The 12476-nt window shown below is 35.4% G+C and overlaps 1 protein-coding gene across 1 annotated transcript in view; it reads right to left on the bottom strand.

Moving 5' to 3' along the window:
* The window catches only part of STAU2 (staufen double-stranded RNA binding protein 2), a 342311-nt gene that overhangs the window by 297669 nt on the left and 32166 nt on the right, over nucleotides 1-12476 (bottom strand). Inside the window, exon 4 of the mRNA XM_017544235.1 lies at nucleotides 6466-6596. Coding sequence (XP_017399724.1) covers nucleotides 6466-6579 — 114 coding nt within the window. The 5' untranslated portion in view covers nucleotides 6580-6596. The remainder of the gene's footprint in view (nucleotides 1-6465; nucleotides 6597-12476) is intronic.

Here is a 12476-nt window from a genome sequence, read left to right as displayed (position 1 = left end):
CAGAATGAATAAGACTTAGTATTTGACAGTACAAAGACAGATGATTACAACAAGGAATGAGAAAATTTTGTGGGAAAATGGAAATGTTTGTTCTTTTTTTCCACAGAGACATTTTAGTATATGCAACGTACCAAATGCATTGCATGCATTTCATGTACCAATCTCATGTACCTCATAAATGTATATACCTACCATGTACCCACAAAAGTTACAAATAATTTTTCAATTAAAAAAGAGACATAGAACATTATTATTGATAAAAGGGTCAATTCGTCAAGAAGATAAAACAAATTATAAACAGATGCACCAAACACAGAATAAAGAACTGTTGGAACTGAACAATGAGAAAACAAACAACCCAATAAAAAATAATGGGTGGCTGGGCTTGGTGGCTCATACCTGTAATCCCAGCACTTTGGGAGGCCAAGGCGGGTGGATCACAGGGTCAGGAGATCGAGACCATCCTGGCCAACAAGGTGCAACTCCATCTCTACTAAAAATACAAAAATTAGCTAGGCGTAGTGGCATGCACCTGTAGTACCAGCTATTCAGGAGGCTGAGGCAGGAGAATCACTTGAGCTCAGAAGGCGGAGGTTGCAGTGAGTGGAGATCATACCACTGTACTCCAGCCTGATGACACAGCGAGACTCCGTCTCAAAAAAAAAAAAGAAAAAAGAAAAAAGTTAAACATGCATCTGCTCTATGTTCCTGGCACTCTTAAGTTATTACCAAAGAAACAGAAAATAAAATAGAGAAAGAGAAAAGGTAATATATGTCTGATATGGTTTGGGTCTGACCCAAATTTCATGTTCAACTGTAATCCCCAATGTTGAAGGTGGGACCTGGTGATTGGATCATGGGGGTGGATTTCTCATGAATGGTTTAGCGCCATCCCTTGGTACTGTCCTCACAATAGAGAGTTCTCATGAGATCTGGTAATTTAAAAGTGTGTGGGATCCCCCCCACCCCCACCTTGCTCCTGCTTTTACCATACAACATAACTTTTACTTTCACCATGACTGGAAGCATCCTGAGATTCACCAAAAGCAGGTGCTGTTGTGCTTCCTGTAGAGCCTGCAGAACCAAGAGCTACCTAAACCTCTTTTCTTATAAATTAGCCAGTCTCAGGTATTTATAGAAACGCAAGAATGGACTAATACAATGTCTATATGAAGACTTGCATACAGGTGTTCAAATTAGCTTTATTATAACAGCAAAAAGCTAAAAACAATCAAAATATCCATCAACAGATGAATGTCCAAAAAAAAAAGTATGCTATATCCAAATAATGAACTACTCATCAATAATAAAAAGGAAGAAATACTGACACACATAAAACATGAGCAAGCTCAAAATAACAATGCCAAGTGAAAATAGTCTGGTAGGAGTACATACCACTATATGATTACATTTATATACAGTTTTAGAAACTTCAAACTAATTTATAGTCACAGAAACTGATCAGTAGCTATGGGTGGTCCCAGGTGCAAAGAGAGATGATTACAACAAGGAAGAAGAAAATTTTGTGGGACCCTGGAAATGTTTGTTCTTTTTTTTCTCACATAGATATAAAGCAGAAACAGTACTTTTGGCATGGGTTAAACTATGAAAGAAATCAGTCTGCATTGCTTCAAAAAAAGGTTCTCCCATTGTTTTAGTATATTCTCATGACTCTTTGCTACATTTCCCTTCTACCATCCTCACTCTCTTATCCTATACTTCCACTGCAAATGTACACAGTAAGAAAATGATTATTTCACCATGCCTGAAAATGATGCATTCAAGAGGCACACCCTACAGCTCAATATCTCTGCTCTAGCCCGATACTCATCAAATTGATGAAATCCCCTCATATAACAATCCCTACATACAATCAACCAAATTTAAGATGTAGAACGTTTTATAGGACAAATGACTCTATTTCTCCAGCAAATCAATGTCATAGGAAAAGAGGGGATGGGGATAAAGGGAGTGCTAGTATTAGTAAATAAAAGAGACCAAAGAGACATGGCAACCACTGTAACACATGATCCTTGTTTGGACCCTATTTGAACAAACCAAATGAAAAAGACATCTCTAAGTCTAATAAAGAAAAGATGGATACAGACCATATATTACATAATATTTGGGCTTATTAATCTACTCATAATGACAGCAAAGTGGGCAATTTTTTAAAGGTCCTTATCAGTTACGAATGCACACCAAGGCACTTATGAGTGAACAGTTCTTTTAAAAACTTTAGTTGAAAAAACTGAGTAGAAGGTGGTAAATAAATTTATCTTGGCAAAATATTGATAATGTTGAAGTTCAACTTTGGTGTCTATTTCAAATTTTTCATATAAACTAAAAGTAAGATCTTAAGAAGATGTTGGTGGGTTTCATAATGAATGTTATGAGACAAAGCTCCTAACAGCATAATATGTACCTCATTTGTTTTCAGTGCAGGAAGAGTGCCTGTCACATAGTAAATACTCAGCAGATGTTTTACTAAGGGGTTGTTTTAGTCCTATATATGACTAATAAACAATGATATAATTATTTGGGCACCTCCATCATCAACATAATGCTAAAGAACTTACAAATTGTCGCTCCATTATACCACTTTATGAGGTATTACATCACTCCATTTACAGATAAGAAAACTGAAACTTTAAATTAGTTGCTCAAGGCAACACAAGCTGGGCAATGAAGGGCAAAGATCAAGCTGGGCAACTCTAGCAAAGTTATTTTTTTAGACTACTTGGCTTAAGGGCCAGTGGGTGACACTGCCTCCTTCGGTGATAACTATTCCAAAGTAAGCCATCTCAAAGTATCAGCACTAGTGCAGTTTACTTGACACTTAGTCGTGCCTACCAACAAATTATCAGAATAGGAAAATAATGGAAAAGAAGAAAATATCATTTTATGTTATTTATGACTCTCTTCCTCATATTCTAATTAAAACAGTCTTCTTTTGAGACTTGAGCAAACCAAAATAATAATCAGTAGAAAAAATAACTGTAAACAGGTACCTAGGAAATAAGGCAATATTACAAAAATTTACATTATTATAAGGTATACTAACTTCCTTCAGAGTTCAACTAAAAACTGAGCAGAAAAATAAAAGAAGGCAAGGCAAAGATTAAAATTATTTTTTACTTAATAGTGACATATTACAAGTTGTTCAGAATTTGTGATACTCAATGAGGGAAAGAGGAAAGCATATAAACATAAGATAGGTCACTACCTGTCAACATGATGTATGAGAAGACAATTCCATACCACTCTGAAGACATTAACCTCTGTTCCGTGTTTCCCAAATCTGGCTGTACTTCTGAGTCATTTCAGAGCTTTAAAAAACTCCTGATGTGTGAGCTACACCCAAGATCATTAAAGTAAGAGGATGAGACATAGGCATAACTATGTTTTAAAGCTCCCAAAATTATTCCAATTAACAGCCAAAGTTAAGAACCACTTCTCACATATGTAAGCATATGTGTAGTGTGTGCGTGAACTGTCATATAATTAATGTACCAGGAAAAAAAAAATTTTTTTTTTGAGACAGATTCTCACTCTGTAGCCCAAACTGGAGTCTAGTAGTACGATCGCGGCTCACTGCAACCTCTACCTCCCAGGTACAAGCCATTCTCCTGCCTCAACCTCCCGAGTAGCTGGGATTATAGGCACGCACCACCATGTCCCAGCTAATTTTTGTATTTTTTAGGAGAGACAGGGTTTCACCATGTTGGCCAGGCTGTTCTCAAATGCCTGACCTCAAGTGATCCTCCCGCCTTGGCCTCCCAAAGAGCTGGGATTACAGACATTAGTCACCATGCCCAGCCCCAACAAAATTAATGAGTTGAAACTAGGTTTAAATTTTTCTTACCAGAGATAATCATTAATTTCATTAAAATACATTTTATGTCTCACCTAAAAGCTACAGTTAACTGTTGCTATATGTACAAAAGGGATCTCCAAATCTCCTCAAAACCCAAGGGAATCCTGGGACTATCTAGAAATAAGAAGAGACCCACTATGTTCTACTTTCATCACAACAAACCTGTTTAGCCTTTAAAACCCCAGCAGTGAGAAAAGGAGATACAAAGTCAGTTCATAAACTCTTCCAAAAATTACAATGGATTCCTAAAGAATCTTAAGGAAATCCAAATCCTCCTAAGAGTCCTCCAGAAACTTCCCAAGTAGACTGGCCTTCCTTTACCATATATAGAGGATGGGGATGGTGTCAATAACTATTTAGAGTATGCTAGCTCTTCACTCTTGGGAGGAGGCAGAAGAAGCAAAACAAGAAATGGCGTTGAAGAGGTGAAACGGGTTGGGATCCAGGACACAATGGAGGACCTGGGCAAGACAGCTGAGGGTACCGACATAAAAGGCACACAACATTTAAGCAGATTAAAGAGTTATGTAAGGATTGAGGAAAGTGAGGAATAGTAAAGAGGTGGCAGAACCTGCCAGGCACAGTGGCTCACACCTGCAATCCCAGAACTTTGGGAGGCCAAGGTGGGTGGATCACAAGGTCAGGAGATCGAGACCATCCTGGCTAGCACGGTGAAGCCCCATCTCTACTAAAAATGCAAAAGTTAGCTAGGTGTGGTGACATGTGCCTGTAGTCTCAGCTACTTGGGAGGCGAAGGCAGTAGAATCCCCTGAACCCGGGAGGCAGAGGTTGTAGTAAGCTGATGTCGCACCACTGCACTCCAGCCTGGGCGACAGAGCAAGACTGTCTCAAAAGGTGGCAGAATCAATGGATCAGCAGGATGAAAGGACTGTGGAAGTCAAATTACTAGAGGGAATGAACCAGAAAGGAGGTTAAGTGTCACAGAAAGATGAAAGCTTGAAATTAGCATTATGCAGTTACTGGTAATGATAAGGTCAAGAATGTGATTATAGGCATGAGTGGCTGAAGGAGGGTATAGAACAAGATCACTGGAGAAGCTAAAGAAACTTTAAGTTCAGCATGTTGGAACAATCGTCTATTTAGGTATTGAAATCACCAAAAATTAAAATGGGGAATGCTGAAAAGAGTGAAAGTGAGCCATAAGACATGTGATGGAATCACCCAGATGTTAAGTGACCATCATGAGGGGTTGCAGGGAGTTAGTCTGATAACATGAAACTCAAAACTGGAAGATTGTCTCAATGAAGACTACCTGTAATTGGCAATGAGGAACAAAGAATATACACCAAAGGGACCAAGAAATGTAGAAGAGTAAAATACACACCCATAAATAAGCTCAGTCTAGCACAAAACCAATGACCAACATATATTACTGTACTACAACAGGTCCCGCTGGAGGCCCAGTAGAGGAATCAGAGGTTTCACAAACATTTGGAAGATTAACATGGAGCTGAGTGCTTAAAAATGAATAAGGGCAAAAGGACCATCAAGGCAGAAAGACCCTACAACTTAGGCAAAGGCAGAGAGGTATGAAAAGAACATGAAGCATTCTGAGAAATGCAAATAATTCAACATGATTAAGGGCAGAATGAATCAGAAAGATAGTCAGGACATATACCTGGAATGATAGAACAAGGCTACGACTATTTTAGCAAGAACAAAAGATATGAACAAATTAAATTGTTGCTCCTAAATCCTTCATAAAAACCAGTAATAGAAAACAAAATTGACAAATTGTACTTTCCTCTTATTTTTCTTAGTTTGAGGGAGACGCTAGAATGCAAATAACCCGACAGCCAGTTGCTTCATGAAGATTAATCAACCCTTAGAGAATAAATGCTGCCACATTATATGTTCATTATCATACTATCCAATATCCAAGATATAAATGTGCCACAGAAAATTATGCACAACTAAGATATTTTAAGCAACTGAATAGAGCTCAAACATAAATGCATTAGCTGTAGATTTATAACATGTAAACATGCAAAATAAATGTACGTAGTTATATAGAAATAAAAACTGCTTTACATTTAAAAAAATAAGTGAATGCATACATAGTAACAACAGTGGTATATACAACTTTTATAAATGATTAATGTTAGAATTAAATATCACATTGGAAAAGATGTCTCACTAGGTAACTGTTGGTATATTTACTCTGCCTCCATTTCTACTTCGGCAGCTGTGATTTAATGGAAAGCATACCATTCTTGGGAGCCAAAGAAAACACATTCAAGTACTGGCACTGGCACTTATGAACTATTAAGCAAGTCATTTAACTTTCCTGTGCCTGAGTTTAATTTACAAAATGGAAATCAAAAATCCATATCTCATGTGGTTTTATTAAGGTTTATATGAAGTACTATATCTAAAAGAGCTTTGTAAACCATAATGAGCTACAAAATAGTTTAGTTACATACTTTGAAATATTATTAACGTAGAACTAAAAGCCTTCAAGCCATCCGCCAAACCCCCACTCCCCAAAATAAAGCACAATTAAAATCTGAGATGATAAATCTGTTAGTTTGATAAGTATGTCTCACCACCTCTCTTCATAACCTTACCTTTGAATGAGCAGGCCCTCTTTCATTCAGAAGTTTATACTGGGGTTGGACTCTATTGAAACGGGCTAACTCATTTACCAGACACATTGCAGTTTTCTCTTTTGGGTTTGCCATTTTATCTTGGAGAGAAGCTGTAAATAAAAAGGCTATAAAGTTTTTGTGAAGAATGACTTTACAAAATGGAAGAAAAACTAGTTTTGACTTTGTTAGATTGAAGGCAGATTGTATATTTGGATTATTTTCATGAATTTTGTATTTTAAAAATTCAAATTACCTAATGTCTTCCATTACATGCAATAGAAACATGTATCACATTTTAAACAATAAATTAAGGTAAAATTTATCCTAAGAACCTAAGTTGTTCTATGTATATAACAGCATGCTTAAATATTTTAAAGTAAAATTATAGTAATTTTTATTTCTTATAAACTTCTCGTTCCTCTCAAAAAATTTACTAGAAACACATACGTTTCCTGGTTCTTATTACTATGAAACTAAATTTTGTCTAGCTTCTCGATCCTTTCATCTCAATTTTTTTCCTTCTCATCATGAGGTAGCATGTTAGAAAAGCTCTAGACTTGGGATTCAGGTCCTAAATTAAGTACTAGGTCTTCCAACAATACTTTTTCGGTAACTCTAAGAAAATTAACTTCCCTTTCATTCTGTTTTTTTAAAATACATTTTTAAAGTTGTAAAAAGAATAATTTAACAAATACCCATGTATCCAACACCCAATGCTTATTAACTACGTTCCACGTTTAACTCTTATTTAAAAAAAAAAAAAAGAAAAAAAAATGGTATTCCATTCCTGTTAAGTTCCTTATATCTTTTATGGAGTATTGATGTATGTGGTTCTATATTCACATAAATGGTATTATAGCATTATAATAAACATTCTCACCATTTACTTTCTTCACTCTTCATTATGTTCTCAAGACTTTTACTTATTAAATCTAGCACATTAATTTTAACTACCATAGAATTTCTATTACAATATTACACCAGTTTTTTTATCTACCCCTCTACTGAGACACTGGGTTGTTTCCAATTCTTCACTCATAAAAGAGCATGCTGCCAAATAGCTCTCAAAGTGATTGTACCAAATTACCTTCCTCTGGCAGTTACAGTTTCTCCTGAAGCTTGAAAACATAAAACATAATCAAGTATTTTAATTTTTGATAAGTTGACATGTGACAAGTAGTATCTCGTTATTGCTCTTTGGATCTTTTTCTCCACTACTATTTTTTTGTTTGTTTGGGGGTTTTATTCAGAGACAAAGTTTCACCACATTACCCAGACTGGACTCAAACCCTGGGGCTCAAGCTATTCTCTCTCCTCAGCCTCCCAAGTAGCTGGAACTACAGGCTTCTATTTTTTTTTTATTTATTATAGTTATTAACCTTTCCTTTTATGTCTTGTTTAGGAAGTCCTCTCTAACCACCAAGGTCTTAATGATTTTACTTAAACTCACTAAGCCTTCTATTCTTTCTATAAAATGAGTAAAATAAATCTATCCTGCTTAAGACCCAAAGTTGTTGTGAGATTAAGAGCTGTAAATGTATGATACAGTTTCCTAAACTATGTCGCAAATACAAGGTAATATTAAAGCTTCAAAATATTTTTCTAATACCACATTATTTTATCCTATATTTTTCCTTTCTCTTATTTATAGACACATTTAACTACTTATAATTTTTTCCCTTCCCATTAATCAATGCCAAAAAATATTTTAAAATCTAAGCATAAAACATGCAAGTGAATTACTTCCTGCTCATTTAAACTATAGTCACAATAAATACAGTTCAATTGTAGTCACAATGAGAACACTTAAAACGAATGAAACTGGCTGGCTTTAGGAACTTCATATACAAACTTCCTATGCCAAAGTTTAATACTGAAAATAATATTCTTTTACATTTCTAATACTCTTAACAGGCCCATTAATTTGTACAATGGCTTGACTGTGATCATTATGATTAAGAAACTATTTTATAAGAAAACTACATAAGTACCTGGTAAGACAGAAGTAAAAAGAAAGAGAATCTAAGTAACCAATTGTAGGGCCAAGACAGCTGACAGTAGATTCTACAATTAAGCCATTGTAAGTGGCTTGCAAACTAAAAAAAAAAAAAAAAAAAAAAAAAAAAAAAAAAAAAAAAAAAAAAAAAAAAAAAAAAAAAAAAACTAATTATTACTTTTGGGAAGAGTACAAAAAAGAAAAAAGTCAAGACAGTTTTGAGGAAACCTGTATTTTACCTATTCCATTGTATATCACACAAATTTTATGAAACTCCTGTTCAATTTGGAAAGTCAGTCATTATAAGAAAATACAAAGTAACCTGAGACTACAATCAGTTTTGGCTTGCATGCCATCACATGAATTCAAGTGCAACAGACAGCACAGCCAATTTAATATCAAAAAACAAAAGCAGAATAATTTGTTTAAAATGAGAAAAGATTAAAATCTGATAAAAATCAGCTAAGTTTGCATAACACAATAATAGCATTTATACTACCACTGTGTAATTTTCATAATTCAGTAATGCTGCTTATTCATCTGCTACAATGCAAAAAATATTAGAAGCATACATAGTGTGAAAATTTTATACTATAAAAATTGTTAATAGCATAGGTTCTAAACATATTAAAAAGCAATTTAAATGATTCATTTATAGTTCTGTGAGCCCTTGTTTGGTATGAAAACCTAATCTAAACCCTTTAAAGGAAAATGTTAACAAATAACATGGTATAAAACTTATATTCCATTAATTCTGACTCCCTGTTTCATAAACGTGAATCCAATAAACATTTTAATGGGTGACTAAAGTTTGGGTGTGAGAAGTGTCCAAGATCCCACTTTGATAAAGCTTCATAATTAAAATCAAAATGTTTAGAGTTGGTGACTTAAGAAATAATTAGTCATAGTTGTAATATTTTATTTTAAAAAAGGATTAAAACAAATAGTTGTTCTTTTATTGAATCAGAAATCTTAATAGCATTCCTACTTGACAGAGAGCTCAGTGATACAGCAATAATTTATAAATTATACCAAAATTTGGATAGAGCATCTACAAAAACAAAGTAGTCTATAAAATCTGAGACACATAAACGATTTATATAAATCTTTTTTAGAGAAGTCAACAGTACAAAAAAGTGACAAATGCACATAATGTTACATAGGTATACATCTGCAAAGACCTATAGATGTTACCACTGAAGGTATATTTTAGGTTTCAAGTCAGTTTGGTGGCTGGAATGGTAGAGATCTGCTTAGAAGTAAATAAAATTAATTAAAATGGATTCACAGTTCAGACTCTGCCATTTTGAAACAGCAACTGCCACATGATGGTTAAGAGTCTGTTTTGGCTATCTCTGTCACTTACTAGTATCTATGCGACCTTGAGAAAGTACTTAAATCTCACTTTCCCACAGAGTAAAATAGAGATAATAGTTGTTCTTATCTCACTGGATAATGGTATGGGTTGATGAGATGATACCAAACACTGTTAACAATGATTAAAAATTCATTATTACTCTGGTTTAAACAATTGTTTGTTAAGACAATTATCCTATCATCAAATATTAAAACAGTGACACAGAAAGTCATGAAAAGAGAGTTTGTAAAACTAAGTAAAATATTCTTAGTTAAAACATTCTGTTAGGATAAATTGATTTTATTCATACAAATATACTTCTTGGTTGGGTGTAGTGGCTCACACCTATAATCCCAATACTTTGGGAGGCAGAGGCAGGAGGATCACTTAAGGCCAGGGGTTTGAGAACAGCCTGGACAACGTAGTGAGACCTTGTCTCTACAAAAAAATTAAAATATCAGCCATATGTCATAGCACAAGCCTGTAATCCTTGATACTCAGAAGACTGAGGTGGAAGGATTGCTTGAGCCCAGAAGTTCCAGACTACAGTCCAGCCTGGGTGACAGAGTAAGATCTTTTCACAAAACAAAACAAAACACAAACATATTTCTGTAGTAGTCTGTGAAAATCATGTACTTGTTATTATTTTTTCCACTGACTTACAAACCCGTAAGTTTGTTTCCACTGAAAAATTCTCAAATATGATATAAATTATATTAAAGGATTGTTTTCTGTGTGCTACGAAATATTCCACCTTTATTGACATGAAACTTGATTAGATACCATTTACAACTTTGATAAGAAACACTAGTAAAATACATATTTATAATAGCAGTATTTGCATACCCAACAGAAACATAAGTATACTCTATTTATAGATTCACTCTATTTTTATGTCTTTACAAACAGTCCTGGACTCTGTGGAACTTGAATCTTCATTTTGCCTCTTCATTTTTATGTGTAGGAATCAGTAAAGAAACATAGAAACTGTGTTCAAGTCACTGAACAAGCTACAAAATAATGTAGCTCAGTTTTCAGTGAACAGGCAAAACGATCCATCCCCAAAGGAGCTCACAGTCTGACAGAAGAAACAGACAGACAATAGACAAACATAGTATGATAAGTACTATAAGGCTGTTACAGGAATTCCATAGGCAAAGGGGGTATGAAAAGGGAAGTTTTAAGAGATAATGATTAGATAAGCAAAGTAGAAATTCACTTAGGTAAGAAGGGAAGATGAGAGAAAGACAGTACAAGCTTTTCAAGGAGTGTAGACACAGAAGCACATAAAACAGGTAACTTTCTGGCAAATGCAAGCAGACCACTGGTAGAATATAGAACGCATGAGGAAAAAACAGCAGAAAAAAACTACATGACTGGAATTTACTAGAACACCAGTAGTTTCCTAAACCAGAACTTAAAAGTGCCAAACATTTTTTAAAGTAGCTATATTCCAGCCAGAACTGCTGCTAGGACGGTCAGAAACTATCTCACTTCACAAGGCAAATTATTCCAAAGAATCCTTTTCATCCCTGGTGGCAGAAATGACTTAAATACAGTTTCTATGTCTTTTTACTGGTTCCCCTTTCTCTATTCTCTGCTATTAGAGGGAACTCATCCTAATTCCCAAGTAAAATAAGAAACACATGGACACAGGATGGGGAGCATCACACACTGGAGTCTGTCGGGGGGAAATAGGAGAGGGACAGCAGGGGGTGGGGAGTAGGGGAGAGATAGCATGGGGAGAAATGCCAGATATAGGCGATGGGGAGGAAGGCAGCAAATCACACTGCCATGTGTGTACCTATGCAACAATCTTACATGTTCTTACCCCCAAAACCTAAAATGCAATTTAAAAAAGAAAGAAAAAAGTCAAAAGAGCAAAGGACCCTTTCATGGGCTCTTGCCTTCTAGGTGCAATGTCACTATCTGTCCACAGCTATTAACTAAAATAAACCTTCTATTTTCAAATTAGACCCTAACCTAAGGCTATCCAAGCAAAATTATCAATGAGCTACCCAGGCGTCAAACTGCTCCATCTTAGCAGTCTATCCCTTAGGAAAAAATTTAAGTTCCTATCTCACATAAACGCAAAGATAAATTTCAGAAATATTAAAATACAAAATACGAAAACACCATGGAAACTTGGCTAAATATCTGTCATATTCCTGTAATACAGAAGGCCTTCCTAGATATGAAAAGGAACCTAGAAGCTATAAAGGCAAAATCTGACAGTTAAAAACATAAAAATATAAAACTTCCATAAAGTAAAACATATCACGAATGATACTAAAAAAGAGTCTACATGCTGGGGAAGTAATACATGCAATATGTGAAGACAGGCTGGGCACAGTGGCTCATGTCTGAAATCCCAGCACTTGGAAGGTCAAGGCGGGCAGATCACCTGAGGTCAGGAGTTCAAGACCAGCCTGGCCAACGTGGTAAAACCCTGTCTCTACAAAAATGCAAAAATTAGCCAGGCATGATGGAGGGTGCCAGTAATCTCAGCTACTTGGGAGGCTGAGGCAAGAGAATGGCTTGAACCAGGGAGGCGGAAGATGCAGTGAGCCAAGATCACGCCATTGCAATACAGGCTCTGCAAGAGAGCGAGACTCCACCTCATAAAAAAATGCTAAC

This window comes from Cebus imitator, unplaced genomic scaffold (assembly GCF_001604975.1).
Source record: "Cebus imitator isolate Cc_AM_T3 unplaced genomic scaffold, Cebus_imitator-1.0 Scaffold9, whole genome shotgun sequence".
NCBI lineage: Eukaryota > Metazoa > Chordata > Mammalia > Primates > Cebidae > Cebus > Cebus imitator.
This window is presented reverse-complemented; position numbering and strand designations above follow the sequence as displayed.